Genomic DNA, 25,988 nt, shown 5'->3' on the forward strand with positions numbered 1-25,988 from the left:
GATTTGACAAAAGCTGTATCATACCTGCAGAATTCAAGATATGCCACCACCATGACAGATTTGTTGGTGGAACAGCTCAACTGGGGCACAGCTGTAAGCATCACACATATCGGTAGGTTGGGCTCTCCCTTCTCAGACTGAGTAGTAGTAGTAGTAGTAACAACAACTTATTATTTTATTTATACCCCACCCTTCTGGCTGGGTTGCATAGGATACAGAAGCCCTTCCAGCAGCAGTGAATTAGTGCCTCAGTACTGAATGCTATTACTGCTGTTTATGATCTAGAAATATTGTCAGGCCTTGTACATTCAATGGTAAAATTATCTCACTCTGAACTGTCTCAAGACAGTAGATTTAAAAAGTTTGTCTCTGGGTAACCAGAAAATAATTAACTGAATGCTTAATAGAATACACCAGTAAAATGTAAATGGAGATCACACTATTGCTCTGCCTACAATAGCAGTTAACTACATATCACTCAAAACAAGTTTTACAAGTGTAGAAAGTGCATAGGCTGAAGGTGCCCACAAGGCAAATTATAGTATTCAAGCTAGCAATTTTATTTGTTGAAATACAGTTCTTTCTCTCTTGATATTATAGAGTGATCTGCAATATATCCATGCCCTAATAGTAAGCATGGACAACTATAGCAGGAATCGTTTTAGCTTTTTACTAGATTCAAGATGTTTTGAAATGACAGTAATTAGTATATTTGTATTAAGAGAATAATCAGTGTATGAAAACCCTTCTCTGTTTTATGTGTGGTGAGTAGGCTTGTTTGTGCTTTGAAGAGAGGAAATAAATGTGACTGCTGACCTTCCCCATCCTCCTCTTCTCCCTCCTCATCCTGACTGCAGGCATCTTCCAAGCCGTCCGGGAGCTCTTCCTCTACATCTTCCACCTCCGCTTGGTCCAGCAGGGGGAGGTTGACTGCAGCTCTACAACACAAAGCCCTAGGATTACAGCCCTAAAGTGAAGCTCTGTAACTCCTCTCAGTTAGCAAAGCAAAAAGATCTCTACACCCAACAACAGACCAAGAGATCACAGACAAGGCAAGATATCCCAAATAACTATTATAAACATGAACCCATGTTAGTGATAGAAGTGGTGTGGAGAGAAAGGGAGGAATAGTTCAAGTGGCAAATTTTGGACTTGACTTGTGGCACACTTGTCAAAACAATGGGCTACCAGTGGTAAAGCAGAATGGTCATCTGATCTGAGAGACGTTTTGGAGTCAGTGAAGGCTGCAAAACCATCCAAGGCGTATCAAACACCGATTGATGACCAAGCTTAAATTTGCTTACATCACAGGAACACTTTGCTACTAAGTTCTTTAGCGTATTTTACTATATCAAACACAGTCCTTATCATAAGAAAAGGGTGATTAACCTCCAGATGCTGTTGGACTCCCACACCCATCAGCCCCAGCCAGCTAGGCCTGAGCGACATATCAATAAATCACCCAGGGCCAGTATGAGGAGCAGACCACAAAGTCAGCTTAACTCAGCGGTATATCGCTGGTGAAACTGCCATCGCTCCTGAGTCCCTCTGCTAGTAACGCTCGCTGGAGGAAGTCAAGACTCTTGACTCCTTCCAGTAGGCACTGCCAGCAGAGGGACTCAGGAAGAGCAGTGGTTTCACCAGTGATATACCGCTGAGTGAAACCGCCATCCCACTATGCCCTCATATTGTGCAGAGGGAGAAACAAGTTTCATTGGCAAGGCGTCAATACAACTTTTTCCTCCCTCTGCATCTTTGAACTGCTCGGCTGAGGCATGTGTGGTTGCTGCTCTGCTCAGCCAAGCAGTTAAAGGATCCCCCAGCCCAGTGCTGTCTCCCACACAAGTGGGGGCGGGCACTGTTGGATTGGGAGCCTTCCCGCACCCCAGATGAGCCATGCAAACAAGCTGTGTTGTCCTAGCCCGCTAGGCACTAGGGTGAAACTGCCTCAGTTCCCACAGTGAGAGATGTAGCAGTTTCACCTGGTGCCTCACTGGCCGAGGCCAATGCAGCTTGTTTTTTCAACAATGTGGTATAGCACCAGACCGTGATGTTTGGCTGATGATATACCGCACTGTTGAAAAGCTGATATCGCCCAGCCCGACAGACATCATGGCCAATGATTCAGGGATTATGGGAAGTGTAATCCAGCAACGCTTGGAGGGCTACAGGTTGGCAATTATTGCCACAAAGAGTACTGAAAGGGAAACACTAACCCACCCCAACAGACCTATTTGCCAGAATACTTACTCGGTCTCTTTCACAGTAACAGGGTTCCCCCATTTTGTATCCGTGCCTAACTGAAGAGAGGAAATTTTGGTCTCTACCTCAGAGACTGTAGTTCGTGGGGACAGCTCTGTTTTTACCACTTGTTCTCCAGCGTTTACAGAGGTGTGGTTGACAGTCTGACTCAAGGCGCAGTGGTTGGAAGGTTCAGGAGTTGAGGCTAAGAAACGAACATCGATGCGTTTAGTGCAGACATCGGCAGCTTCTGTGACCATAAGGCTCTGGTGGCGGCTACCAGGCTCCAGATTTGGGGAGGTGGCAGCTGGTACGTCCTTTGGGGTGATCTGTGCTACTATGTGTGGCTTCCATCGATTGAAAAGACTAGAGTGGAAGTTTGAATTCATAAGGCAAGAGCTGTCAATGCGGTGCCCAAATTCGTTGTAGGTGCTAACCTTCCGGATCCCATTTGCAGTCAGCTTCCGCATAGCTTCCGTCAACCGCACATCTTGCTCTTTCAGGTTCTGAGACCTGTTCTCACCATCTTCGAGTCGCCAGGAGGGCCGTTCCACTTTGAGAACCACGCCATTGTGAATGGCCGAGCGAGGAGATTTGGCACTGGGTTGCTCAAGAGTTATGCCACTGTTTTTCCCAAGCTTTCTTTCAAGGTTCGCAGGAGCGCCATCTCCATTTCCACCAGAGTGGGTCCAAGAGAAGCCAATAGGTCTTGACAAGCCTTTTAGCTTCTTATTTTCTGGTGGCAGCGGCTGGTGGTACTGCTGCTGCAAAGGCACTTTTGCACTAGTTGGCCGAAGGAAAGAGTTATTGTTTAGCACTGGCCTGTATGAATTGGAGTTTTGCTTCCCTGAGCTTAGGGGGAACCCCTTTGACACTGGATTGGAACAGTCAGCAGCAGTATTCGGCATAAAGAATGGGTCTATGGCTGAGGATGTCATGGTGTTGTTGAGAACGGAGCGATAGGCAGGGAGTGGAGCACAAAGAGGTTTCTTCTCCAAAGAAGTTGGCTGCAAACAGATGGACTCAAGCCTCCGATAAGGCTTGTGTCTGAAGTAAGAACGTCGGTAGAGCAAGGTGCTTCCGAGGAAGTTTGGGAGAGCGTGGGGCAAAGGTGGAGGTGAAGTCAGGAACGCTGTATCACTACATAATGACTCTGGGTACAAGAGGCGGGGACGCTGGGAAGAAATCCCTGAGTGGACCGATTGGAGGTCCTGAAAATTGGTCACATGTTTCTGTTCCAGCTGCCAAATGGGCTTCACCTGCTGCTTAGCAAGGTACCAGGCCTTACTCTCGTGAAGCTTTGCTCTGAGTGGCGGCACCGTCAGCCCTGGTGCAATGCCCACCTGGAACTGGTTTCCCCTCTTGAGGCCAAGGCTATAGGCTTCTGGCCCTACAGAGGCCATGTAGAGCCATCCCACACTCTCAGTGAGTACAGCTGGTGAACCGGAGTCAGAGCGGCATCTTCACCATGACCAGCCTGAAAGAAACACACATGTGAACTTTACGAGGCCCAAAGGAAGCACTCCAGTCAATCTCTGTTGTCGTTGGTAAGATGACTAATGAAAGACAGTGCCATCAAGGCTGAGAAAAAGACCAGATTACAGCATACAAAGGACCTGTATTATTATTTTTCAGAAGACATCTGAAGGCAGCCCTGTATAGGGAAATTTTTAATGTTTAATGTTTTACTTTATGTGTGTGTTGCTGGAAGCCACCCAGAGTGGCTGGGGCAACCCAGTCAGATGGGTGGCATATATTATTATTATTATTATTATTATTATTATTATTATTATTATTAAACCACCAGGAAGGCTTGTGCTACAGGGAAGAACAGCCAGAAAAGGGCTTTTTCTCCTGCGCAAGGGGATGGCAGGGGAATGAGGTTAACAACATAAACACTTGTTTATAATGCAAATAAGCTAGCAATAGTTGCTCAGTATTCCTGCTTGCACCTTTGTGTTTCTTATTCTCATGCAGGATTCTTCCATCCACCAGTTCTTTTACATCTTATACCACAGAAAGCCTAGAACCAAGAACAGAACTAGACATAACAGCAGAACTTTGCTTATTATAGCTAGCTCCAGCACTATAGGTTCTTCACTTGGTTACCCAGCCAGGCAACAAATCCTTCTGGAGCTGTTGCGGAAGAGCTTGGGAATGGAAGTCCCAAGGTTCAGAGTTTGGTTCCCAAAAAGGAGAATGAGCAGATAATTCAGTCATTTTTCTAAGCAATTTTGTCCTCCACCCATCTTGCCAGAATACAGAGTAAGCAGTTGGAACAAGAGCACACTCATAGTTTGAAAAATAGGCATGTCAACAAAATCAAGCTACATTTTGCAGAGGATGACATGGGGTGCCGATAAGCAGCAAGGTGACATTTTGATAGCCAAAGGGGTATTGAACCAGTGATAAACTTCATGCTAGAAAGCATTCCTGAAAATATTCAGACCTAGTGTTGGGGGTGTTTGCTAACCTATGTTCTGAGGTTAAATGGATTACTTTGCCCTTGCCCTTTTCATTACATAGTAAATATATTATAATATTGGGAATCAGCTTTCCTACCCAAAGAAAATCTGACATTTAAATTGCTAGGTTCCTACTGGAGGCTGGCTGTTTCTTCCCAGCACATGCCTGCTGACTCATCAAGGCAGTGCCGAAAGAATTCAGTCTAGGTTTCAATCAAACAGTCCCTTGTACAAAGAGCCAAGAGAGGCAGCAGGAGGCACAAGCAAAGCACAGTCCAATCCTGGCTCTAAAATAACATTCACCCATTTTATCCAGCAACCCGACTAGCAGGGGATTAGCAATGAGGCTTCCCTCAACATGCTGAATATGCCCCTTTCACCTTTTGTGCTAGGATGCTTATCAGGCAATCTTGTTAAGCAGGTGCTAGTGGATTTGAAGGCAGGGAGAGGAAGAAAAATGTCACAGCATACATATGAAAGAAACTAAAATGCCTACAGCACCTATTGAGCCAGAAAGGTGTATTCACACCCATTTCCTTGTAAAATGGCTGGTATTTAATGCATTAGACGACAAAATAAGTGGATCTAATATACCCTCAAACAGAAGGGAACTTGCTCAGCTATAAAGACATGCCACCCTAGAGTAGACTGCTCATGTGATAAGCCCTTTAGGTTATTTGGGGACAGTGCTGACCTTGTACAACCAGTAGCAGCTCACAGAATTGGCAGTAGTGTGGAACTCCAGTGTACTAGGATGCAGACGTGGTGTTGCATGGTCCTCTAGACAGCCTGAAAAGGATTTATACCAGACATCTTGTCTGTAACTTGATTAAAAAACATTCTTTTGGCTGGACATACTTTGGGCTCTTAGCGGTTGACTTCTCTCACAAAAATATTGTTGTCCCTGAAGTTTCACTTCACCATTATGTTCTGTTCCTACCACCAGTACAGAGCCAACGGACAGCACTAACCTTTGTTCTGACAACAAGCTTCTATGCTATCTCAAAGCAAACTGCCTCTCTGCCAAAAGAACTGTCAACATCCATAACATTCTAGAACAGGACTTTGTCTACCATTCAGGCTACATGCTGAAGTGTGAGGCACAACTCCTGCCCTCTTTCAGGTGAGCCGTCACATCAAAAGCACCACCCTGCAGGGCCATCCTAGAACCCCCCCCCCTTCCTATCCTAAAATCGTAAAGTTTATCAAAGGTTAGTGTATTTGAGAACCAAGAGGTGGGAAGTGATACTGTTACTCATTGCAAAAGGACCATGTGTCCCATACACATCCATCCTCCCTCCCATGAATTGCTGATACAGCTCTGATGGTGTGTTCCAGTTCAGAAGGCAGCACTTGATACACTGCATGTACTGTATTGGATTACAAAGTCGACACCCAACAACAATCTCCAATCTGTAGTGACATCTAAGCCCTACACACAGATTAGGGGAAAAACAAAGACTACACTGAGTTACTAGCACTTGGCAAGATAGAATTTCATTTTGGAAACGTGTTGCTTGATATCCACCAGATACTGTTCCTCAGGCAAGTTCTGAAGGCTGATTAATCCTCTAGGTATTTTGAGAGACCAAAAACAGAAAAAGCAGAGAAATGAGATTATACAATTTCAAACACAGAAAATTCTTCAGGGCCCATCTATCCCCTCTCCAGAACCTTTCCTATATATATCTTCCATAGGAGGCTCATCCAACCTAGTTAAAAATTCAATCAAAATAGATCCATGAAGGACAGGCCCTATGGTGAAGGGAAATGGTCCACTTCAAGTGATAGTTTTTGATGTGACATTAAAAGGCAAACAACTGTCTTAAGAGCAGGATATCTGAAATATCGTCTTACCTCTCTTATGTACCCAAATGATCACTGTACTCTGCAAGGGAGGGCCTCCTACAAATACCATCTTATCAGGTGGTCTTTAGTGCAGTGACACTTACCCTTAGGAATTCCCTCCCCTTGAATATCAGACAGGAGCTGTCTCTGTTGTGTTTTGGATGCCCACTCAAGACCTTCCTCTTTCAACCAGCCTTTTGAATTGAGATATTTCGCTGTCCGAATCCATATTGGAATTAATTTTATTGTTTTATCACTTGTTGTTTGCCATCCTATGCTCCTTTGCGAAGAAGAGTGGGATATTAACTAACTAACTAAATAATTTAAACCACCTTGAAAAAGGGCATCAGGACAAAAAAGCACACCCTAAAAAAATACATAGAACACGATTTTATACATACTATACATGTTCAACAGGGCTTGCTCCTAGGTGAGTGTGTTGTTTCAAACTTTGAATCAAATGCCATAACACCTCCTCCTTCCTCTCTCATCACCTAATCAGTTCGCATTCTGCCTAAATAATTTTGGCACATCAAAAGCATAGAATCCTATCAAGATATCTGAGCATCTCCCTGTCTTCAGTATTATTATGGGTCCAGAGCAATATACCAGGATGCTCTCAACAACACTTTCTTCCACACATCTCATAACTGGGCTTTTAAAAGAGATTAGCTATAGCACTGCTGCAAATATGGCCCACTGCCAAACAACAGCTACAGTATGCCGCAGAACGATTATGTGAAATTGTATGCCATGCATACCATGGCAACCCCGGAAAGTTTCACTTGTTACTTACAAACAGGATTTGAACAACAGCTGCTGAATTTGGCACAGAACCACCTTTCTTCTTTTCTTGAAAGCACAGTTCTTGCCCCAGTCTCGCACATGGGTGGCACACCACTCCCTTGATCATAATAGAGGTACTCGAATCAAGCGAATCAAGTCCAGCTTGATTTACGAGAGAAATAAAACTTCAATTCCCATTTATTATTCACAGCAAAGAGCTCTCCAAGGAGTACTCTCACCACAGTAGTTCGGACCTACTGGTCCGAAAGCTCTTCTAAGAAGAGTTGCACAATTAGCAGCTGCTGGCTCTTCAAAATCTAAATATGATTAGTAATAGAGCTACCAGCATCTCCCCCCCCCCCCCGCCGTTCAAAAACAGCATAAGGATGCATTAATTCCTTCTATTGCCTCCATCCAATGAACTACCACTACAAATGCTACTCCAAAGGTTCCCTCTTCTGCTATGACTGTACTAAAGATTTGTAGGAGTGGTGTGCTTTTCACTTTAGTTTAAAAGCAATGGCAAAAGCTCACCATCAGGCCACCAGAACATTAAAAGCCTGTAATGGGATTTTGCTTGGAATTGCTTGTTTGAGTCCTGACCAATGAAATGGAGGACAGCAGGAGGAAATATATTTGAGAATGTCATTTATGAGTGGGTTATGCTACTAATAGGAAGATGGGAGAAACTGTTAAGGTGGAAACGCTAGATGCAGAAGCAGTGAATATGAGCGAGTTTTCCTAAAACATAGCAAGAAAACCAGGGGTTTTCATTTGTTGCAATGGCTTCCAACAAGCTAATTAAATATATGGAAAGCTGCTTCACAGTAATATTGAAAAGTATATATCTGAAATTATTAACATGTCCCAACTTGCCTAGTCATCTATAATTTAATAAGAATGCACAACGTAACTGTACAAGGCAGGGTACTGGGTAACAGACAAATGAATTTTGAAGATGGATTGCATTTTCCATCACCCCAGCTGATAGTAAAAGATCACTCACCTGTCTGGGCATTTTTATACCAAATACAAACCTATATCTGTATGTCATTGAGAACAAGTAGCTATCTGGTCCTGAGTTGCCTTGCCACCTTTCCCATTTCACCTCCCTATGATCACATCGCCCCTGTAACTCTCTCCTGAGTTGCTTGTCTTTTCCAGCATCAGCCCCACACTAGTAGTGCATACTTCCAACTATTTACCCTGTCAAATGCTACTTAAAACACCATTAAGGTTTCTTGGCCAAACCCCCGGGAGAAGGGTACTGAAGTCTCTAAAGCAGATCATGAATTCACTTGTAGTTAAGTTCTTATGTTGCTTTGAAACACTTTGCATACCTTATCTTAATGAAATGTCTCACAGTCATCTTGTAAAATAGGACAGTATTATTTTCCTGATATTGCAGATATGGGGAGACCAAGAAATCACAGCTTGCCTAAGGCCACTTGGTTATTTCATCACAGAAGCTGCCTTAGCCCCTCTCTTTACCTTAGAGTACTCTAACTCATGCTCTTTCTTCTAGCCATGAAATTCGTAACACCCAAACGCAACTTCCACCTTTCAGTGTGTCAAGACACTTCCCTCTTCTTGAGTCTTTCCTCAGGATCCACCTCTGCAATAAAGCATTTCAACAAGTATCTCCTAGTCTCCTCTTGGTCATCTTTACTATTTGTACATGTCCCTACCCTACATGTCCAGTATACCTGAAGGAGCGTCTCCACCCCCATCGTTCTACCCGGACACTGAGGTCCAGCACCGAGGGCCTTCTGGCGGTTCCCTCACTGCGAGAAGCCAAGTTACAGGGAACCAGGCAGAGGGCCTTCTCGGTAGTGGTGCCCTCCCTGTGGAACGCTCTCCCACCAGATGTCAAAGAGAACAACAACTACCAGACTTTTAGAAGACATCTGAAGGCAGCCCTGTTTAGGGAAGCTTTTAATGTTTGATGTATCACAGTATTTTAATATTCTTTTGGAAGCCGCCCAGAGTGGCTGGGGAAACCCAGCCAGATGGGCGGGGTATAAATAATAAATTATTATTATTATTACCCAAGTGTCCTTCATGGAATGTAGACTGTAAAATCTTGAACAGGGACTATCCTTTGCCTATTCTGCTTAGCACTTAGTACACTGCTGGTGTAATGTAAATGCTAAATGTTAAAAAATAGTAACAGTGGTAGCACTACACTTATTGCACAAGAGAAGTATGCAAACTAAATCCCAAAGCAGACAAGTCAGGCAGACCGATCAATGAACCAGAAATAGGCACACATATTTTCTTAACCAGAAGCATTGCTAAACTCATGAATACTGAATACCGAATGCTGGGAACAATAAAAGAGGGCTTTTGCCTTCATGTCATGCTGCTGGATTTCTCAGAGGTAAATGGTTAGACTCTGTGGGAAAGAGGATGCTGAACTAGATGGACCATGTTGGCTTGATCCAGCAAGCTGTTTAACAGTGGAATGGTTTCCCTCGGAAGGTGGTGGACTCTCCTTCCTTGGAGGTTTTTAAGCAAAGGTTGGGTGGCCATCTGTCATGGATGCTTTAGCTGAGATTCCTGCATTGCAGGCATGACCCCTCAAGCTTCCTTCCAACTCTACAATTCTACGATTCTGTTATTCATGCTAAAAGAAAAGGTGATTAAAATACCATGGCTTGTATTCAACAGTAGTGCCTTTCCATTTGTGAAAGAGTTTTTGATCCAGCCTCTGCTAATGGAAAGGTGGAACAGCACAGAAGGTGATGTGGGGGCTACTAGGGGAAATCAATGAAAATAGTCTCTATCTTCCATTAGCAGAGGCCTCTGCTGACTCACATATCCTTCTGAGAATGGAAAGACTCACTTCTGTTCATAGAGGGGCACCATTAGATATATCCCCATAGGTTTTGGAAGTCGGCACGGACTACTGTACAGAAAAAAATAAGGTTTAGTACTTAAAACTGAAATAAAATGTGTAAGAAACAAACATGCTGGATGAAATGGAGAAGCATTGTTATAGCTTTGGAAAATGACTTTCACACAACCCACCTGGAAAAATCCTTGTACAAAAACAGCAATCAGAGCTGCAGAGCTGTGTAACTGTTGACTTGCAAAAAACTGAATCCTGAACACATCACAGACAATGACTGGGACAGTCCAAGACAGCAGAAAATGCAAAGGAAGGAAGCCTTGGTTTTTAGAATTACATTTTACTAAATAACGCACTAGGAATATATGACAAAATAAAGCAATATGTCAGTCAATACAATAAAATGGAATGTCTTCAAGTTGTACTACCCACAACTGTTAAGAGTTACCTGACTAGGAAGCAAAGGTGCATATTATTTCAGCTGTTTTGCACATATGACATAATTCAGGAAAGAGAGTGCAGCACATGTCAGGAATCACCTCCTTTTCAAACTCTGAGATTGGGCCACTAATATACTGAACTACATCTGTTTCAAAACCCTAAATGTTGCAGCTAGCATAAGCAAATGGAATCAAGGTCACACCATTAGCAATTGTCTAAAGGGTGTGTGTGTGTGTGATGTAATGACCTAACAGACTATGACAAAACCGGTCGTGCTTTGAGAGAATACCGCTTTATTAACAGACAAGCGGTACCATAAAAAGTAAACAATTGATTATATCAAACTAGCAGTCAAAAAACTGACAAGATGGAGACACTGGTAAAATGCTTGCCAACATGTAACATGTGAACAGGCCCACCCACGAATAGAACTAGTTCACCAGCAGAACGAGTCTATCATTGGGCTGTGAACTCCAAACACGGGTCTGATGTTTCGAGATAAAACCTGCACAAGAACGGAAGACCAGTCATTGAACGCTTCGCCACGAAAAAAACCCCAAGGCCAGGCGTTCACATGGCCACGTTTTTTCTGTCTTGAGCCTGATGAAGGGCTGCACCCAGATCTGCCCCCATGAATTCCTCTCAAACCCCCATTCCGTAAACCTATAAGTAGTAAGAAAGAAATATAACTTTCCCCAACCCGCCATCGGGGATGTGGGGAGGAAAACTGGCGGTCCCCACGTGTCGACGTTGCCTGGGGCCAAAAAGAAAAGGCGCTAGAGGGCGCGAGCCCTTCGTGTGAGCTCAGTCGCCGGAGCGCGTGTCGTCTCGCGCCTCGTGTGAGCGCCTGAGAACAAGAGCCCGGCACGTAACTCTCGCTCTAGGGCAGGACATGGGGAAGCCTGGGCGCGGAGTCCAACACCCTAGTGAAGGGAGACGGGAAGGGAGGGACATGCGAGCGGTAAACCGGCTCTGGTGGCCACGGGGCCCCATTCCCCACTTACCGGCTCCGGGGCGGGCGGTGGCTTGGCCCCCTCTGGCCCAACCCGAACCTCCCGCCGTCACCATAGAGACACTTCCGGCTAAGGCGGGACCAGAATGCCGCGTGCGGCGGCTTCAAGCGCACCCCGCCCCACGCCCCTCACTTAAGCGTATGAGGGACGCTGACGGAACTGCCCGGCATAAGGAAAAAGCGGGAACTACGCAACGCGTGACTTCAGCTACCATCATACACCGCGCCATTCCACTTCTAGGCGAGTAGAAGGCGGCTCCGGCTCCAGGAAGCGCGTCCAGCGTTCTACTACATTTCCCAACATTCCACGGTGCTAAGGCAAACGGGGCTCCTTCCCCGGGGCGGGGGGCGGGGCTAGTGACAAGGAATGTCTGATTGAATTTCTCGAATGTCCATAGCATGGCCATATGGGCCTTGCAAAATGACGTCACCGAGCCTAGGAGCGGAAGTGGGTGGGGTGGGAAGAGCCAAGGTTTCCTTGTTTGCAGCAGAGAAGGCGGAGTCTACCTGCTGTTTTTGGTACTGATCTGTCCCCCTCCCTGCTTTCTCCTGTTTTCTTCATGGGTTATTTTTCCTCCTTCCTGCTATGTGGCTTATCGTTAGCCGACAATGCTGTTCTCCCTTCTCTTTCCACACCGTTTGGGTGCTATGCCCGCCGCCCCTTCGTTAGCTGCTGAAGCACCCATGGGTGCTGCAGCTCCTCCTCCTCTTTCTTCTCACTCTGCCCCCGTGGGTGCTGCAGCATCTCCTCCCTCCTCCGGTGAAAACTCCCTCCTGTGCTCCGATCCCGCAGTTTCTAACCCTGTTTTTCCCCCAGCAGGTAGGATTATTGCCCCTCATCCCTCGCTGACTCCAGCCCCGTTGCAGCGCCATGGAGTTTCCAGATTTAGGTGCCCACTGCTCAGAACCGTCTTGCAAGCGCCTTGGTGAGAATGTGTCTTTAGCTGCATGCCTCACATGGACTCCCTTCCTGGTTTCTATCTCGTTGGGGAACTAAACTGAGGTCAAGGGACTTAGATTGGGAAGGATTATAGTTTGGCAGAAGTTCTCGTGTTCAGTCCCTCGACTCTGGGCTGGGAAAGGCTCCTGTCAGATCGTGGAGAGTCTTTGGAAGTTTGTGCAAACAGTTCTGAGCTAAGTGGACAAAGGTAAAAACGGGTGGGGTGGGGTGAGGAGGGACGAAATACTGTACCAAGGTAGGCAGTAAACAACAGCCACTAAAACAGGGTGGGAAGCAAAACTCTGTTTGCAGCTGTGACACAAATGCAGACTAGTCATCAGAATTCTTCCATTCTACCCCCCAATACAAAGAGCAGCGTGGTGTTGCATAACAGGTTGTACTACTGAGTGTGGGAGCCTGGATTTTCTGGGTCTGCTTATGAGTGTGTGTTCTGGAGCTGAATATCAAAGTTCTTGTTTTTGAGTCAGATTTGCCCTTCAGTCAAGGGATGTGTTTTGAAGCTAAGCACACTACGCAAAAAATTTCCACTGAAATGAACCTTGAGCATGTTGTGGAGCTGTAGTTCATGAAAGTGTTAGCAGGCAGATTTGTGCTGATTTTTTCAAGGGCTTCTGTTTTCTCAACAGTTCATATCTTGTTTTGGTAAGTACTGATGACTTCTAGGAACTAGCTAGAAAATTTCTGAAATAGTTTCTGTCATCATGCACAAGTTATGCTGGTAGTATGTTGCAGCTTGGGTAGCATGTCGTGATGGCTCCAGCATATTCTTTTACATGTGGAGCACAGCATGTTAAAAGGGCTTGCCTCCATTTAGGTGGTGTGTTAGTGTTGGTAAAAAGCTAACAGGTGAGTAGGTGCATCTCTATGGAGACGCACCCTTGGTATTTTCCAAATTATAAATGATCTTGGTGTCCCAAGTTGCTTCAGTGCTTAAAGTAATGGCATAAATTTCATTCCCAGAAGAAATCGAGCAAGTGCTAATGATCATAGCACACTGCACAGTCTTTGTTTTTGTTTTCATTAGCTCTACCTTTAAGGGAAAGGCCATAGCTCAGTGGTAGAGCAACTGCTTTATTATTGATCAAGGTGGCAGAGAGAGTGATGGCAGAGCAGAACTGGAGTTCCTAGAGGATGCAGACGATCAGGATCCATCTCAGGTTGGAATCAGGCACAGTTTTGGGACTGAATAAGCCTTGGTTACTTGGATAGATGATCTGTATTGAGAGCAGGACAAGTGGAATGCGCCTGTGCTTCTGCCTCCCGGTCTGTGGCTTTTGAAGCCATTGATCAGTGTCCTCCTGGAACAGCATGGTGGGATGAGTGTTGGGGGCACTTTTTACATTGGCTCCATTCCTGCGTACAGGGCTATGTCCAGTGAATAGCACTGAGAGATTGCATCTTTGTCCCATGGTCCTTTTGTTATGCTGTGCCACAGGGCATGGTTCTGCTGCTGTTTGGAGCAGTTCTGTTTCTCTGTAACATCTGAGTCACAAGAGGCTGTGTTTGGTCTGGAACATTGTCTAGATGCAGTTGTGGAATGGATGAAGGCAAATAAACTGAGCTTAAACCCTGGGAAGATGGAGGTACTGTGGATAGATGGTTCCTGTGTCTGAGAGATGAGCCATTTGCCGGTTACTTTCCCTCTGAAACAACAGGTTTGTGGGTGCTCCTGGATCCATCTTTGTCACTTGAGTTTCAGATTGCCTTAGTGGCTAGGAGTACATTTTACCAGCTATGGCAGGTGCATCAACAATAGCTATTCTTGGATAGGGATAACCTGGCTGTGGTAATTCATGCACTGGTAACCTCAGTTCTTGATTACTACCTGTGGGGCTACCCTTGTGCTTGGTTCAGAAGCTCCAGCTGCTGCAAACTGCTATGGGTGGGCTGTTGATGGAGGCAGGAACATAACCCTGGTGCTTAAAAAATGTGTAGTAGCTGGCTACATGTTACTGGGTCAGGTGCACAGTTCTTGTATTAATTTGCAAGACCCTTAGCTACTTGGGTCTAGGATATCTTCAGGATTAGGTGGTCCCCTACATCCCTGTCTGATCGCTGAAATCTTTCAGGGAGTCTCTGTTGGTTGTCTTCCATGGTTCAGATGCATGTCTCGTAACTACTAGAAGCTGTGCATTCCTTATAGTGAATCCAAGCTTATGAAACTCCCTCCCAGCTGAGATTTGATAGACACTCTTCTTGCTGAACTTCAGGCATATGACAAACTTGCTTTTTAAAAAAATATTTTTTATTATTTTTCCAAATTATTACAAATCAAACCAAATTACTTTAATACAATTTCTTAAATATCTGGTTTCCTGCTCCTGTTACAAACATATGTTTGGAACTTTCTCATCCCAGCAGATACTTTAAGGTAGTGTTTGGGTTTATGTTAAGTTTTATTATACATTTTTATTGTTTTGTTCTTTGTATGGTTTATTAATAATGCTAATGATTAAGCAGTATATAAATTATTTAAATAAATATCCAGAAAGTTCCAGGTTTGATTCCTGGCGTCTTCTGATATGGCTGCGAAAGATTACTTCTAACTGAACTCTTGGGAGAGTTGCTGCCCTTCAGTGAGCTAGGTTGACTCAGTATAAAGGCAGCTTCCTTTGCTACCTGTCTCATATGAACACATCCCTTATGCCAAGAATGGAAAATTTATGGTCCTTCATATGTCGCTACTTCCACCACCGCTAACCATTGGCTACACTGATTGGGGATGGGATGGTAGTTGGAGACAAACAACATCTGGAGAGTTTCAGGTTTCCTCACTTCTACCTTACCCAGCCACGCTCTCCCATACAAGAAGACCAATCTGTCTAGCTTCGGGGAATCCCAGATACAGTGGTACCTTGGGTTAAGAACTTTGCTTCAGGATGAGAACAGAAATTGTGCAGCGGCGGCGAGCAGCAGCAGGAGGCCCCATTAGCTAAAGTGGTCTTCAGGTTAAGAACAGTTTCAGGTTAAGAACAGACCTCCAGAACAAATTAAGTTCTTAACCTGAGGTCCCACTGTAACAACATTAACACTGGTGCTTTTTAGCTAGAAAATACTAGTTGTGTTTGCATGCTTCAGACAGAAAGGATTGTAGCCCATCATGCTGATGCAAGAAACTGCTATGGTCAGGGATTGGGATCCTTCTGGGGGTGCTACCTAGGATGAAATGTAAACTGCCCTCTTATGCAGATGGGCTTTGAAACAGGTCCCACTGTTTGTGCCAAATAAGATTAGACATGGGGTTCACACACCCCAGTGTTTGTTGAAGTAGAAGCCCTCCTACTGTGTAGAACTTGGTGTGTGTGTGAGAGAGAGAATGTTTGAGAACATTTTGCTTAGTTGTCCACAATCTTTTATTGCACACCAGGTTTTTCTCTACCAACTCAGCCACCTGCCATGCAATCTGGCTTTGGCTCAGTTTCTCGATAAGACAAAAATAAATGCACTTTCTTCCTGTCCTATTTGTAGAAGCTTTTTCCTAGTTCTCTTTATTTGAAGAGTCCTGGGGAGAATTGGATATTAGCTTGTTACTTGAGCCCAGCAGTCAGGGGCTGCTGAAGGGGGCAGCCTGGATCTTATTTTCCTAGTTGCATACCTATTTGAGTCTGTGTTAGTCATCAGTTACTATGGCATCGTCATTGTGCTCAGATCTTTTCTTACCTTTCCCGTATGGGGAGATTGCATATCCAGTGTGTTCTTGGCTTAAAATAAAGGATACCTAGCAAGTCCCGTGTAGGGCTGCAGAGAAGACAGCTGCAACTCTTCATTGTATTGTCCTTTCCTGCCCCTCAGATTTCCTCCCCCTGAAATGTGATGCTTGTGAACAGCTGTTTTGCACTGACCACGTTGCCTACGCCCATCACAACTGCACTTCGGCTTACAAGAAGGTATGTGAAATTTGGAGGGGACAGTCTGATTGCCTGCGGCACTCTGACGCATCATGTGTAGATGCCCTCTCCACGTTCATGAAACACACTGACCTTGTCTACGCCAAAGGGTGGAATTTGTCCTGCTGCAGAGGAAGCTGTTTCTTTTCAAAAGCTGAATGTTTTCTGGAAGTACTTCTTATTGGGACTGACTGTTGGTTTGTTGTTGTTACTTCAGTTATTCGTTCAAAGGCTCCCTGTGCAGCAAACACATCATTAAATGATTATAATTAGAAACATTATGAAAGCTGTTTAGAAACCATCAACATTCTCCCAGCCAATAATTTCAGGGTTGCCAGGAATAGTAGCTTCCAGGATCAGATAGCTGAGTGAACAGGACAATTTAAAAATTCCTTCTGAAGGTTAGTAATGATAGAAACAAATACACCTCACCAGGGACGGCATTCCACAAGTGGAGACCTACCACTGAGCAGGCCCTGTCATGGGTCAATGCCAACCAAGTCGTTCCTAGTGGCTGTAATGGGACGTTACACTTTAATGGGACGATGTTCACTCTCTTTAATAGTGAACTTAGGTGGTGAGTGCTGACAGAAATGGAGCCAAAACAGGACCACTGATGGACAAAATAGATTATTTGGGGAACTCGGAAGATTTCATAAGAGTGTATGCGTGTGACGCTGTAGTCTAAACCACTGAACCTCTTGGGCTTGCCAATCAGAAGGTTGGTGGTTCAAATCCCCACGACAGGGTGATCTCCCATTGCTCTTTCCCAGCCTCTCCCAACCTAGCAGTTCAAAAGCATGCCAGTGCAAGTAGATAAATAGGTACTGCTGCAGCAGGAAGGTAAACAGCATTTCCATGTGCTCTGGCTTCTGTCATGGTGTCCCATTGTGCCAGAAGCAGTTTAGTCATGCTGGCCCCATGATCTGGAAAGCTGTCTGTGGACAAACGCTGGCTCCCTCAGCCTGAAGCAAGATGAGTGCTGCACCCCATAGTCACCTTGATGGAACTTAACCATCAATGGATCCTTTACTTTTACCTTTATCTATCTGTCTATCTCCCAGTGAGCAAAAGAATCTCCCCAAACAGCCAGTGAAAACTGCACCTACTCAGGAGATACAGAATTCTGAATGTCAGTTAGAAAATAAACATGGAGGTTGGCGGGCGGGTGCGGATGGAGAACAGAATACTCTCCTTGGAAGGCATGGCCCTCTGGAACCATGAACAGGAGCACACCTTAGGAGATGAGGAGACCCTGCAGCATCTAGTATGCTCTCATACTGAGTGGGCCAGGGGCCATTGTGTAACCTGCTCTCTGTCTGTTCTGTCCCCAGGATGTGCAGGTCCCCGTGTGCCCACTCTGCAGCATCCCGATCCCTGTCAAGCGGGGAGAGATGCCTGACATTGTGGTGGGAGCACACATTGACCAGGACTGCAAATCGGACCCAGCTCAGCGCAAGCGCAAGGTAAGAGGCTTCATCCGTCCTCTCTGCTGCCTCTTGTGGGACACGTTGCTTTAAGTCCAACAGAATCAGATAGATAGACATACAACAGTTGGATACAACCTTAATTTTGTGTTTTTCTATGCATATAGAAATATAATTTCCTTATAAATTAATATTTAAACATATACACACACAAAATCTGATATGCCCTGTACTCTGGATTGTGTGTCTCAGCAGACTCTGGGTTCCACAAGCAGGTTTGGGGCCATTATTCAGTGATAGAGTGTGTGTTTTCTTACAAAAAAGTACCTGTAATTTCCAGGTCAGGCTGGGAGAGACCCCTGTCCCAAACGCTGCAGAGTCTTTGCCAGTCAATCAGCTAGATGGACCAATCATCTTGATATAACACAGCTTGCTATGTTCCTATGCAGTGTGGTCCAGATGGTTAGGGGTCCTTTCAATGGCAGAACTGTGAGCAACCCACAGCTAGGGATTTCTGTGGGTCTTTCTCTGGAGGGTATCTGAAGGGCTGGGATAACGGATGAGCTGTGCATCCAAACTGAGTAGCACAAGTGAGTTTAGACTGGCTGCAGAGTTCAGACTGGCTATGAGCCAAATTGGGGCCAGCCAAGTTAGAAGAACAAGCTTCAAAACAGGGATGGGGGAAATGTGTGGCCCTCCAGATATTGTTGGACTGCAACTCCCATTAACCCCAGCCAACATGGCCCATGGTTAGAAATGATGGGAGTTGTAGTCCAGCAGCATCTGGAGGCCTGTTCTTGGGGATTACTGTAATTTGGATGTAATTTCTCATTGGTTAGAGGCTTGCAGTTCGGCATTTCATTGTCATTTGGGCAGTCCAGGACCTCCATGCACACTGCCCAGGCTTGCGCCCCAGAGAGGTCACTTCGCAATGAGCAAAGGTCTCTTGTATGCATTTACAAAGCAGCTGTGTCCTGGGTGCCCTCCCCCCCCCAACTGTCTTGAATCACAACTGTGTCCATCTGCCTAGATCTTTACCAACAAGTGTCAGAGGCCTGGCTGCAAGCAACGAGAGATGATGAAGGTTTTGTGTGACCAGTGTCACGGCAACTTCTGCCTCAAGCACCGACACCCACTGGATCATGATTGCGCTGGCCCTGGGCATTCCCTCTCCAAGGCAGGGTAAAGGCGGGACAGAGGGCAGGGCTGGGCAAAACACTTGGCATGTGCCAGACACATGCCTGCAGCCATGCAGTAATGCTGGTGTGCATTCTTCAAGAGACATTGGTTTCCTCCCCATCCTTGGTTGTTCCAGCACACGATTTGGGGACCTGTGGCCCTCCAGATGTTGATGGGCAACAGTTCACATTGTCCCTGAAAGGATAGTGCTGGAGTGGATTCTTGCTAGTCTCAGGGGAAGGGGGAAGGGCTTGCTGCAATAGCGAGAGAGGTCTCCTGTTACCAAGAGTTACGTTTCCCATTTCAGGAGTGCCGCGATTGCCAGAGCTCAAAAACCTGCCAAAGCACCTACAAGCACTACACCCAGCAATGGAGCCACGAGAGCTGCTGCAGCTCTGCCAACCTCCAGCAGGTACAATAATTGCCCGAGTCTGCGTTGTCCCCTACCCTTTCTTCTTATAGCAGCTAAGCCTACTGTACAGCTTCAGGAAGCACTGCACAAGCAACTCCCAATGGACGCAGGGGTTACGTTCCAAGGCACCCTGATGGATTATCCCTGGGGATTTTCCCTCTCCATCTTACACGCCTCACAAGTAGTGACAGTTGACATCTTTTTTTGCACACAGAGCCAGTGAGATGGCAAGAGCACCTCCTCCGCCACAAAGCATATCTCCTCCGGTGGTTGCCCTGCAGAATGGATTGGTAAGTCCTGGCCAGCAAACTGGGTATTTACACCATTAAACACAGTCTGTTGCCTTTTCCATTGCACATATGCCACTCTCCAGGTAAATGGCTGCAAAGCTGATATATGTTGGTGGGATCACATTCCAGAGTATCCTGGGTGATTTACATAAGAGAAAACAAATGGCTTGCAAAACTGCTTGCAGTCTTAAGCAGGAAAAAATGGGAATAAGACAGAAATACAAAGCTGTGTGTTTCCTGGTTTAAGACAGTAATCTGAAAACAGTTTTAAGACTGCAATCCTAGACCCACTGAGAATAATCCTCATTAAAATTGATGGTGCTTGCTTCTGAGATATATAAACTCCCTCTAGTGAAAACCTCCACAGTGGGGTAGAAGAGCTGAAAGAAAATTCACACCTTGCAACCAATGCATCCCTTTGGTTTGATAGTACATGGGTAGATGAGTCTAAAAAGTCTGGCCCTCTAGGGGCTGTGGTGGCTCATTTACCAGAAGTAATATTTTTAGTGTTCACTCTGGAAGTGTATAGTCGATTCTGACCAAACTATGCCTCGTAGGGTACAATATACATCTGGAGGCTTAGTTTGGTCTTGGCATATGCTTTGCCCTGTACCTATAAGCTGCAAGTTGCTGAGGCTGTTAGCCTCCTCCACGGCAGGCTGAATCTGCTTTTGTGTTTCAGAGTGAGGAGGAAGCGCTGCAGCGAGCCTTGGAGATGTCCCTAGCAGAGGCAGTGCCCACCCAACCACAACCCCGCAGGTACAGCACGGTTGCGCCAGCCCTGCAGAGATCAGCTGGCTTCGGCACCACTGTGCCAGGCTGCCTGCTTGGAATCTGCATATATGGGAGACTCTGGCAGAGAATGGAGGGGGGGAGGCTGTGTTAACATTCATGTGCCCAGAGGACTTTTGACATCAATTCCAGTCCTCTGAGTGTAAGGAGAGCCTGCTGGATCAGGCCACTGGCCCATCTAGTCCAGCAGATGCCTGTGGGAAACCGGCAAGCAGGACCCGAGCTGGACCCCACTCTCCTCCTGTGGTTTCCAGTAAGTGGTATTGAGTAGCATTACTGCCTGCAGCTGTGGAGGCAGAGCATAGACGTCTGTGCTGCTTAGGCCCTCAAAGCATTAAATACAGATCTAAATGTGGTGAGATCACCGTGTGCACACCAACATACTGACCTCTGCTTGGAGGTTTTTATTATTTAAATGGAATGCAAGTTCTTGTTAAAATAAATCACTTCCCTATCTCCGGAGGAATGTGCCAGGAAGTTGCTGGGGGTACAGATTCTTAATTGTGCAGCATGCCTGACTCATCCAGTCCTGTGTCTCAAACAGCGCCCAGGAAGAGGAAGACCTTGCACTGGCTCGGGCCCTGGCGGCCAGCGAGGAGGAATACCGGCGGCAGCAGCAGCAGCAGCAACAGGTGAGCAAGATGAGGCGATTCCCACAAAGTCGCTTCTGATCCTCCTCCTGCACATAGACTCTGCCAATGTACCAAGGCTTCCTTGTGAGTAAAAGAGGACAAGCTCATCAAGGAAGTCCAAAGCCAAACCAGCCAACTAGAGCCCAAATCAGATCAGCTGCCTTTAGGGTCTTTTCCTATCAGCTTTTACTGTATATAGAACTCTGGAGGCCAGATGCTCCTAGGTTTGGTAAATGCTTTTAGATGCAGGGAGGAGTAGGTTAACTAACTACACTGAATCATCCTGTCAGCTTGGGGAGAAGCAGGTATCCCAAAAGGTTAGACAGACTTGTGCACTGCAGATTTTTTCACATAGATTTAAATCTAACCCTTGGCCACCAGTCCTGTTTGCAAGTTGGGATTACAGAAAGATGGCCCTTTCCCTCTCTCCTTGCAATATATTGTCGTCATCCACTTGCTTTTATGCCACTTGCCCTCAAAACGGTGCCCAAAGCAGTTCACAAAATATCAAGTGAACAATTAAGTATAACCATTTAATATCTATATTAGAAATAATATCATCAATAAGTATAGCCATTCAAGTTTGGTTGTTTTAGACAACGTGATTTCACAGCTTAAAACAAAACAGGTGAGAGAGTAATGCCCTCCCCCATCATTTTATATATTTTATATATAATCATAGAATGTAAAGCAGTGTGCTTTGTGCATGTGGGGTGGTGTAAGGTTCTTCTGGTAGAAAATGGCCACTACTTTCTTGTTGGGCAGGGAGGGAAGGATGTGCTGCCCTCTCTGGCTGTTCTTACCCTCAGCATATTTGTGTCCTCCTAGGCTCGAAGCACAAAGCCCTCCAACTGCTGTCTGTCCTGAGCACAATGAGACGCTATCAGCACGTGGATCGTGCCTGGTCACCATGGTTCTTCTGTCCCCACCTGGGTTACCTCCTTCTGCCGCTCCCTCAGGACTACTAACAATGAACCAAAGGCTGAACTCCCTGCCTGGTCCTCATAGTCCTCTCTCTCTCTCTCTCTCTCTCTCTCTCTCTCTCTCTCTCTCATTGATACACAGCTGTCACCTTGCACTGTGACCATCATACACCTTCTGGGGTAGCTGGCAGTATTTCTCCCCCTGGATGGAGCAAGTGGTAGCCCTGGGGTAGGGTTCCCAGTCTTTCCACCAGAGCCGTGGCTGCCATAGGTCACAGCAGTGGAAAGGGGGAGTGGAGTGGCCGGCAGCACTGGCATCAGTTGGGTTAAACCTCAAACTGTCAGCTGTGTAGGGGAAGGTCTTACTGCTGTGGGGAGTTTGAAAGAGAGGCCCCCACTCTCTTAGCCTGTGGCAGTCCCAAAGCTGGACAGTAGGTGGTGCTAAACGCTTTGTAGAGAGCTTTCTCCCCACCTTATTCTTGGTGCTGCTGGGCTTCCTCTTGCTACCTATCTGTTTAGGGGAAGCTGTGGGTGGGGAGATGTCTTTCTAAAGTTTATCTGTCAAATACTGGTGCTGCTGCTGCATCAGAAGCAACAGCAGGGACATTCAAATCATGGGAAGCACAATGCAACGCCCAGGTCCTCCAGGAAGAGGCGGGATTCGTGATAGTCACAGCGAGCAAAGGACGAGATCTCTGGGGCCTGTTCCATGTAATCCCTTTCCCTGCTGAGAAGACGTGTCAGGATTCTCCCCTTCTCTGTGTTTCCTGACTAAGGCTGTTTTTGCCAGCACCCTTCATAGAACTGTAGAGTTGGAAGGGACCCTGACTTCTCCGAATGTCTGCCAAAGATCAGCCTTGACCGACCGATCGTCCACCGGCTGCCCTGTAATGCTAGGGAAGGGAGATCTCTGCTTCCAGTAGACGGCCAGCTTCTCTTAGACTGCATGTTGGCAAAGCTGGCTGGCCCCAAGCTGCACCCATACCTCAGTGACCACATGGATGTCTTTCTTCTGTCTGATGCATGCTTTGATCAGGCACTGTCTTCTACCAGATGTATAAAAGAAAATGTTTGTTTTTTACAGCCTTGGGCTTCAGCTGTATGCTGTGCAGCAATTATTAAAGTCCCTCCCTCTGCAGGGGCCACTGCATCATCCAGCAGTCTGTGCCTTTGCTATTATCACCTCCAGTGTTGTGGGAGGAAAGATGTGAAGGCAGGGCATTGTGGGAAAGCTGGTGGGAGCCAATAAAGTCACAGATAGAACCAGTTTGTCCTTTGCTTTCATGTTCTTTGTTTTTCTGGAGAGTACACAATACGTTCATCCTTTCCAGATGGTTGTGGGTGGGTGGGTGGGAAGGAGTTTGGATTTCTCTTAAGAAAATGCTCAGCATTTGGGAGTGGGAATAGCAATTCTAGTCTACTGTCCCCCTGTGCTGCTCAGGAGTAGCAGGGCAAAGCGTGTAGACTAGTCCAGGGGGATTAACTTCACGCCAGGCAATTTTTAAGTCATGATTTATGGTAACAACATTTTCTAGTTGTTTGTTTTTTAATCAAGTTTCCATTTCGACATGCATACGCTTCCAGAACAAGCATGCACATTATCTGGTTGCCAAAAGAAATAAAATCAATTGATTTGCAGTGAAAGAGAGCCTTTATGCAACCTAAAAGCCCAGTTCAAATCCTTTGGTCATGCAACCCAATATTATATGCTGAAAGACCAGACTTGCTCTCTTTTTCTTCTCTCTGTATGTATGCATGGATACTAAGGAAGATGCTTTGCTTAAAGGCTGATGCACGCTGATCTGAAAGTAAAATTTTAGAATTGAACAAAAGCGCATGGATAGGATCGGGCTGCAGGGGCCTTCTAAAATTTCATAAGCAAGGGCTCATCGTGGGCAAAATAAGGTTCATTCAGGACTTGGGCAATAGCTCCCAATGCTCTTTCAGTGGTAGAGTTGTATATGTTCATAACTTGAAACTGAACACATTGCATAGCTGAGATAGGTGGATAGTATGCAGTTGGAAAATGGCTCAGTGGATGATTAGGATGGCATCTCTTGGCTCCTCATGCCTTGGATAAGCCTGGATCCAGCAGGAAGCCCACAATCATAAATGCAGTATTTTATTTTTATATTTGTTTTCTACATAGATGTGCACCTGAAGTATCAGGTGGCAGCTGTGTTTGGTTTTCTTTCTTACATAGCTCTGTGGGTGTGATTAACCTAGTGAAACGTTTCAACAGAAGTTCTCAGCAATGGGACTCCCTTCCTGTGCTTCCAAAAATCGGCACTGGAGATGGTCAGGAGAACCCCCAGAACAGTGGGGGAGGGGGATCATTCCATCTGGCAAGCTGATACACTCGCACAGACAACATTCTTAATAGTGCAATGTTGGATTGGCCCATTGTGTTTGGTGCAACTTAGTTGTAAGCTTTGAACATTTTAGCTTTTTTATTTTGAACTCAAGTTTTTTGTTAATAAAGTTATTTTAGCCAATATACATATAAAACATTGAATTAAAATAAAGCTTTTCAATATTTTAAATTGCCAGGAATGGGGAATGATTAAACAAAAAGCTTTTTGATATTTTACAGCAACTATAACAGCATAGCAATGTTATCTGAGGATGGAGCAGGTGGATGCAGGGATATGGTCCCAGCAGCTGTCATTTGCAGCATAGTTAGGGCATCTGCCTAGAGAACGGGAAATGACCTTGAGCTAAAACAAGCCTTCAGGACATGGCAGGCACCAAGCTGAACCCAGCCCACCTGCCATCCAAGGCAAACCTTCACAGGACTGAAATCTGTATTTCCTGCCTTCCTGAGATGGGAGAAATGGAAGGCTGCAGAACACTTGGGAGGCAGCCGTAGGCAGTTGATGGGCTGCGTTTGGCTGCCTGCATCATAAATGGTGCAGGTTTGGCCTAAAACGTTGAGGGGTGTCCGATTCGTACACTAACATCGGGTGCATCATCAGTGCTGTATATAAAGGAAGTGCATATTTGCAGTGGGGTGAATTTGGGCACTTGATGCAGCACTTTCTAATGCTGCCAGATTCACTTGCACCACTATTCATACATCACATTATCTACAAAGCCCCCACACTGTATGAAGTGGGGGCGACCGCTATGCATCCAATAGCCTATCTGACTTCTACACCATAGGTAGATAACCTGTAGCCCTCCATGTGTTCTTTTTTTCTGAAGTTTTCCAAAATTTCACACATGCATTTCAACACATAATAAAACCATTTCCACCCCCAAACTTCCTACCCACTTTTCCATGGTGTTTCTGTTTCTCGCTCTGCTGCACTGTCTTCTGTCTCTTGAACCTTAACAAAACTACTATAATCTTTAATCCCTTCTGTTGCCCATGGTTCAAATCCTGCTTGCGTGTTCATCCTATAATAATATTTAGCCCTCCATATGTTATTGACTACAGTTCCCATCATCCCTGTCCATTGTCCACCCTGGCTCTGCCTGCTGGGACATCCAGCTCTCAGTACATTACTGCAGTACTTGTGAATGGAACTTGCAGGAATTCTGTGACTGAATGCAGGGCCTCTCCTGGACTTACTGGACCGAGTCATAGGATGTTGGTGGCAACAGCAGCAGCAACCAGTGTGAAAAATTGCTACTTGAACCAACAGGAAGGACAGAGATCTTCTCAAACGTAGGGACTTTCAAGTTAGTTGCAAAATTGTTCTAATTTCCTAGGCCAACAACTGTCCCAGATTACTTAAATAGAGGCAGAAGGTGATAAGCCTATAAACACACACAGGTTTCTCAACATCACAAGGTGAGAATTAAAGATCAAGGGAAGACAGGGTCAACTTTGATTACT

The 25,988-nt window shown here is 45.7% G+C and overlaps 2 protein-coding genes and 1 long non-coding RNA gene across 21 annotated transcripts in view; 2 read left to right on the forward strand and 1 right to left on the reverse strand.

Annotated features, from left to right (window-relative positions):
• Positions 1–11,776, reverse strand: part of TTLL4 (tubulin tyrosine ligase like 4) — a 29,811-nt gene extending 18,035 nt beyond the window's left edge. For 4 of the 14 annotated variants that reach the window (XR_014514713.1, XM_083454777.1, XM_083454776.1 and 1 more), the window contains exons 1-3: positions 11,637–11,776; positions 2,251–3,718; positions 817–938 (exon numbers count right to left, since the gene is read on the reverse strand). Coding sequence is in view for 12 of the 14 variants with exons in the window: in XM_083454777.1 (XP_083310903.1) it covers positions 817–938; positions 2,251–3,644 (1,516 nt within the window). In the remaining 2 variants the exon portion in view is untranslated. The other 10 variants (XM_083454775.1, XM_083454772.1, XM_083454781.1 and 7 more) reach the window with 7 other exon arrangements.
• On the forward strand, positions 5,770–8,980 carry LOC310684266. The gene is made up of 2 exons (XR_014514724.1): positions 5,770–5,829; positions 8,866–8,980. It is a non-coding gene; the product is annotated as an uncharacterized lncRNA (long non-coding RNA).
• ZFAND2B (zinc finger AN1-type containing 2B) lies at positions 11,728–23,413 on the forward strand. Of its 6 annotated transcripts, none has more exons than XM_083455045.1 (10): positions 11,728–11,885; positions 12,465–12,570; positions 16,398–16,492; positions 17,827–17,958; positions 18,950–19,101; positions 19,406–19,510; positions 19,725–19,800; positions 20,483–20,559; positions 21,137–21,224; positions 22,053–23,413. In XM_083455045.1, the coding sequence occupies exons 2-10, from the start codon at positions 12,516–12,518 to the stop codon at positions 22,089–22,091; spliced, it is 819 nt and encodes a 272-aa protein (XP_083311171.1). In that variant the 5' UTR covers positions 11,728–11,885; positions 12,465–12,515; the 3' UTR covers positions 22,092–23,413. The 6 variants fall into 6 exon arrangements, with proteins under 6 accessions (XP_083311171.1, XP_083311170.1, XP_083311169.1 ...); XM_083455044.1 differs by having other exon boundaries at positions 11,752–11,889; positions 12,469–12,570; XM_083455043.1 differs by having other exon boundaries at positions 11,837–11,954.
• Positions 23,414–25,988: the final 2,575 nt, after the last annotated feature.

The sequence above is a fragment of the Podarcis tiliguerta genome, assembly GCF_965153285.1.
Source record: "Podarcis tiliguerta genome assembly, chromosome: 1".
Lineage (NCBI taxonomy): Eukaryota > Metazoa > Chordata > Lepidosauria > Squamata > Lacertidae > Podarcis > Podarcis tiliguerta.

What these genes read in the sequence shown, in the direction of transcription:
- ZFAND2B (XM_083455045.1), top strand. Translation starts at nt 12,516, where the DNA reads ATGGAGTTTCCAGATTTAGGTGCCCACTGCTCAGAACCGTCTTGCAAG. An exon ending in ACCGTCTTGCAAGCGCCTTG is followed by an intron (nt 12,571 to 16,397) that starts GTGAGAATGTGT and finishes CCTGCCCCTCAG; the next exon opens with ATTTCCTCCCCCTGAAATGT. An exon ending in ACCCAACCACAACCCCGCAG is followed by an intron (nt 20,560 to 21,136) that starts GTACAGCACGGT and finishes TGTCTCAAACAG; the next exon opens with CGCCCAGGAAGAGGAAGACC.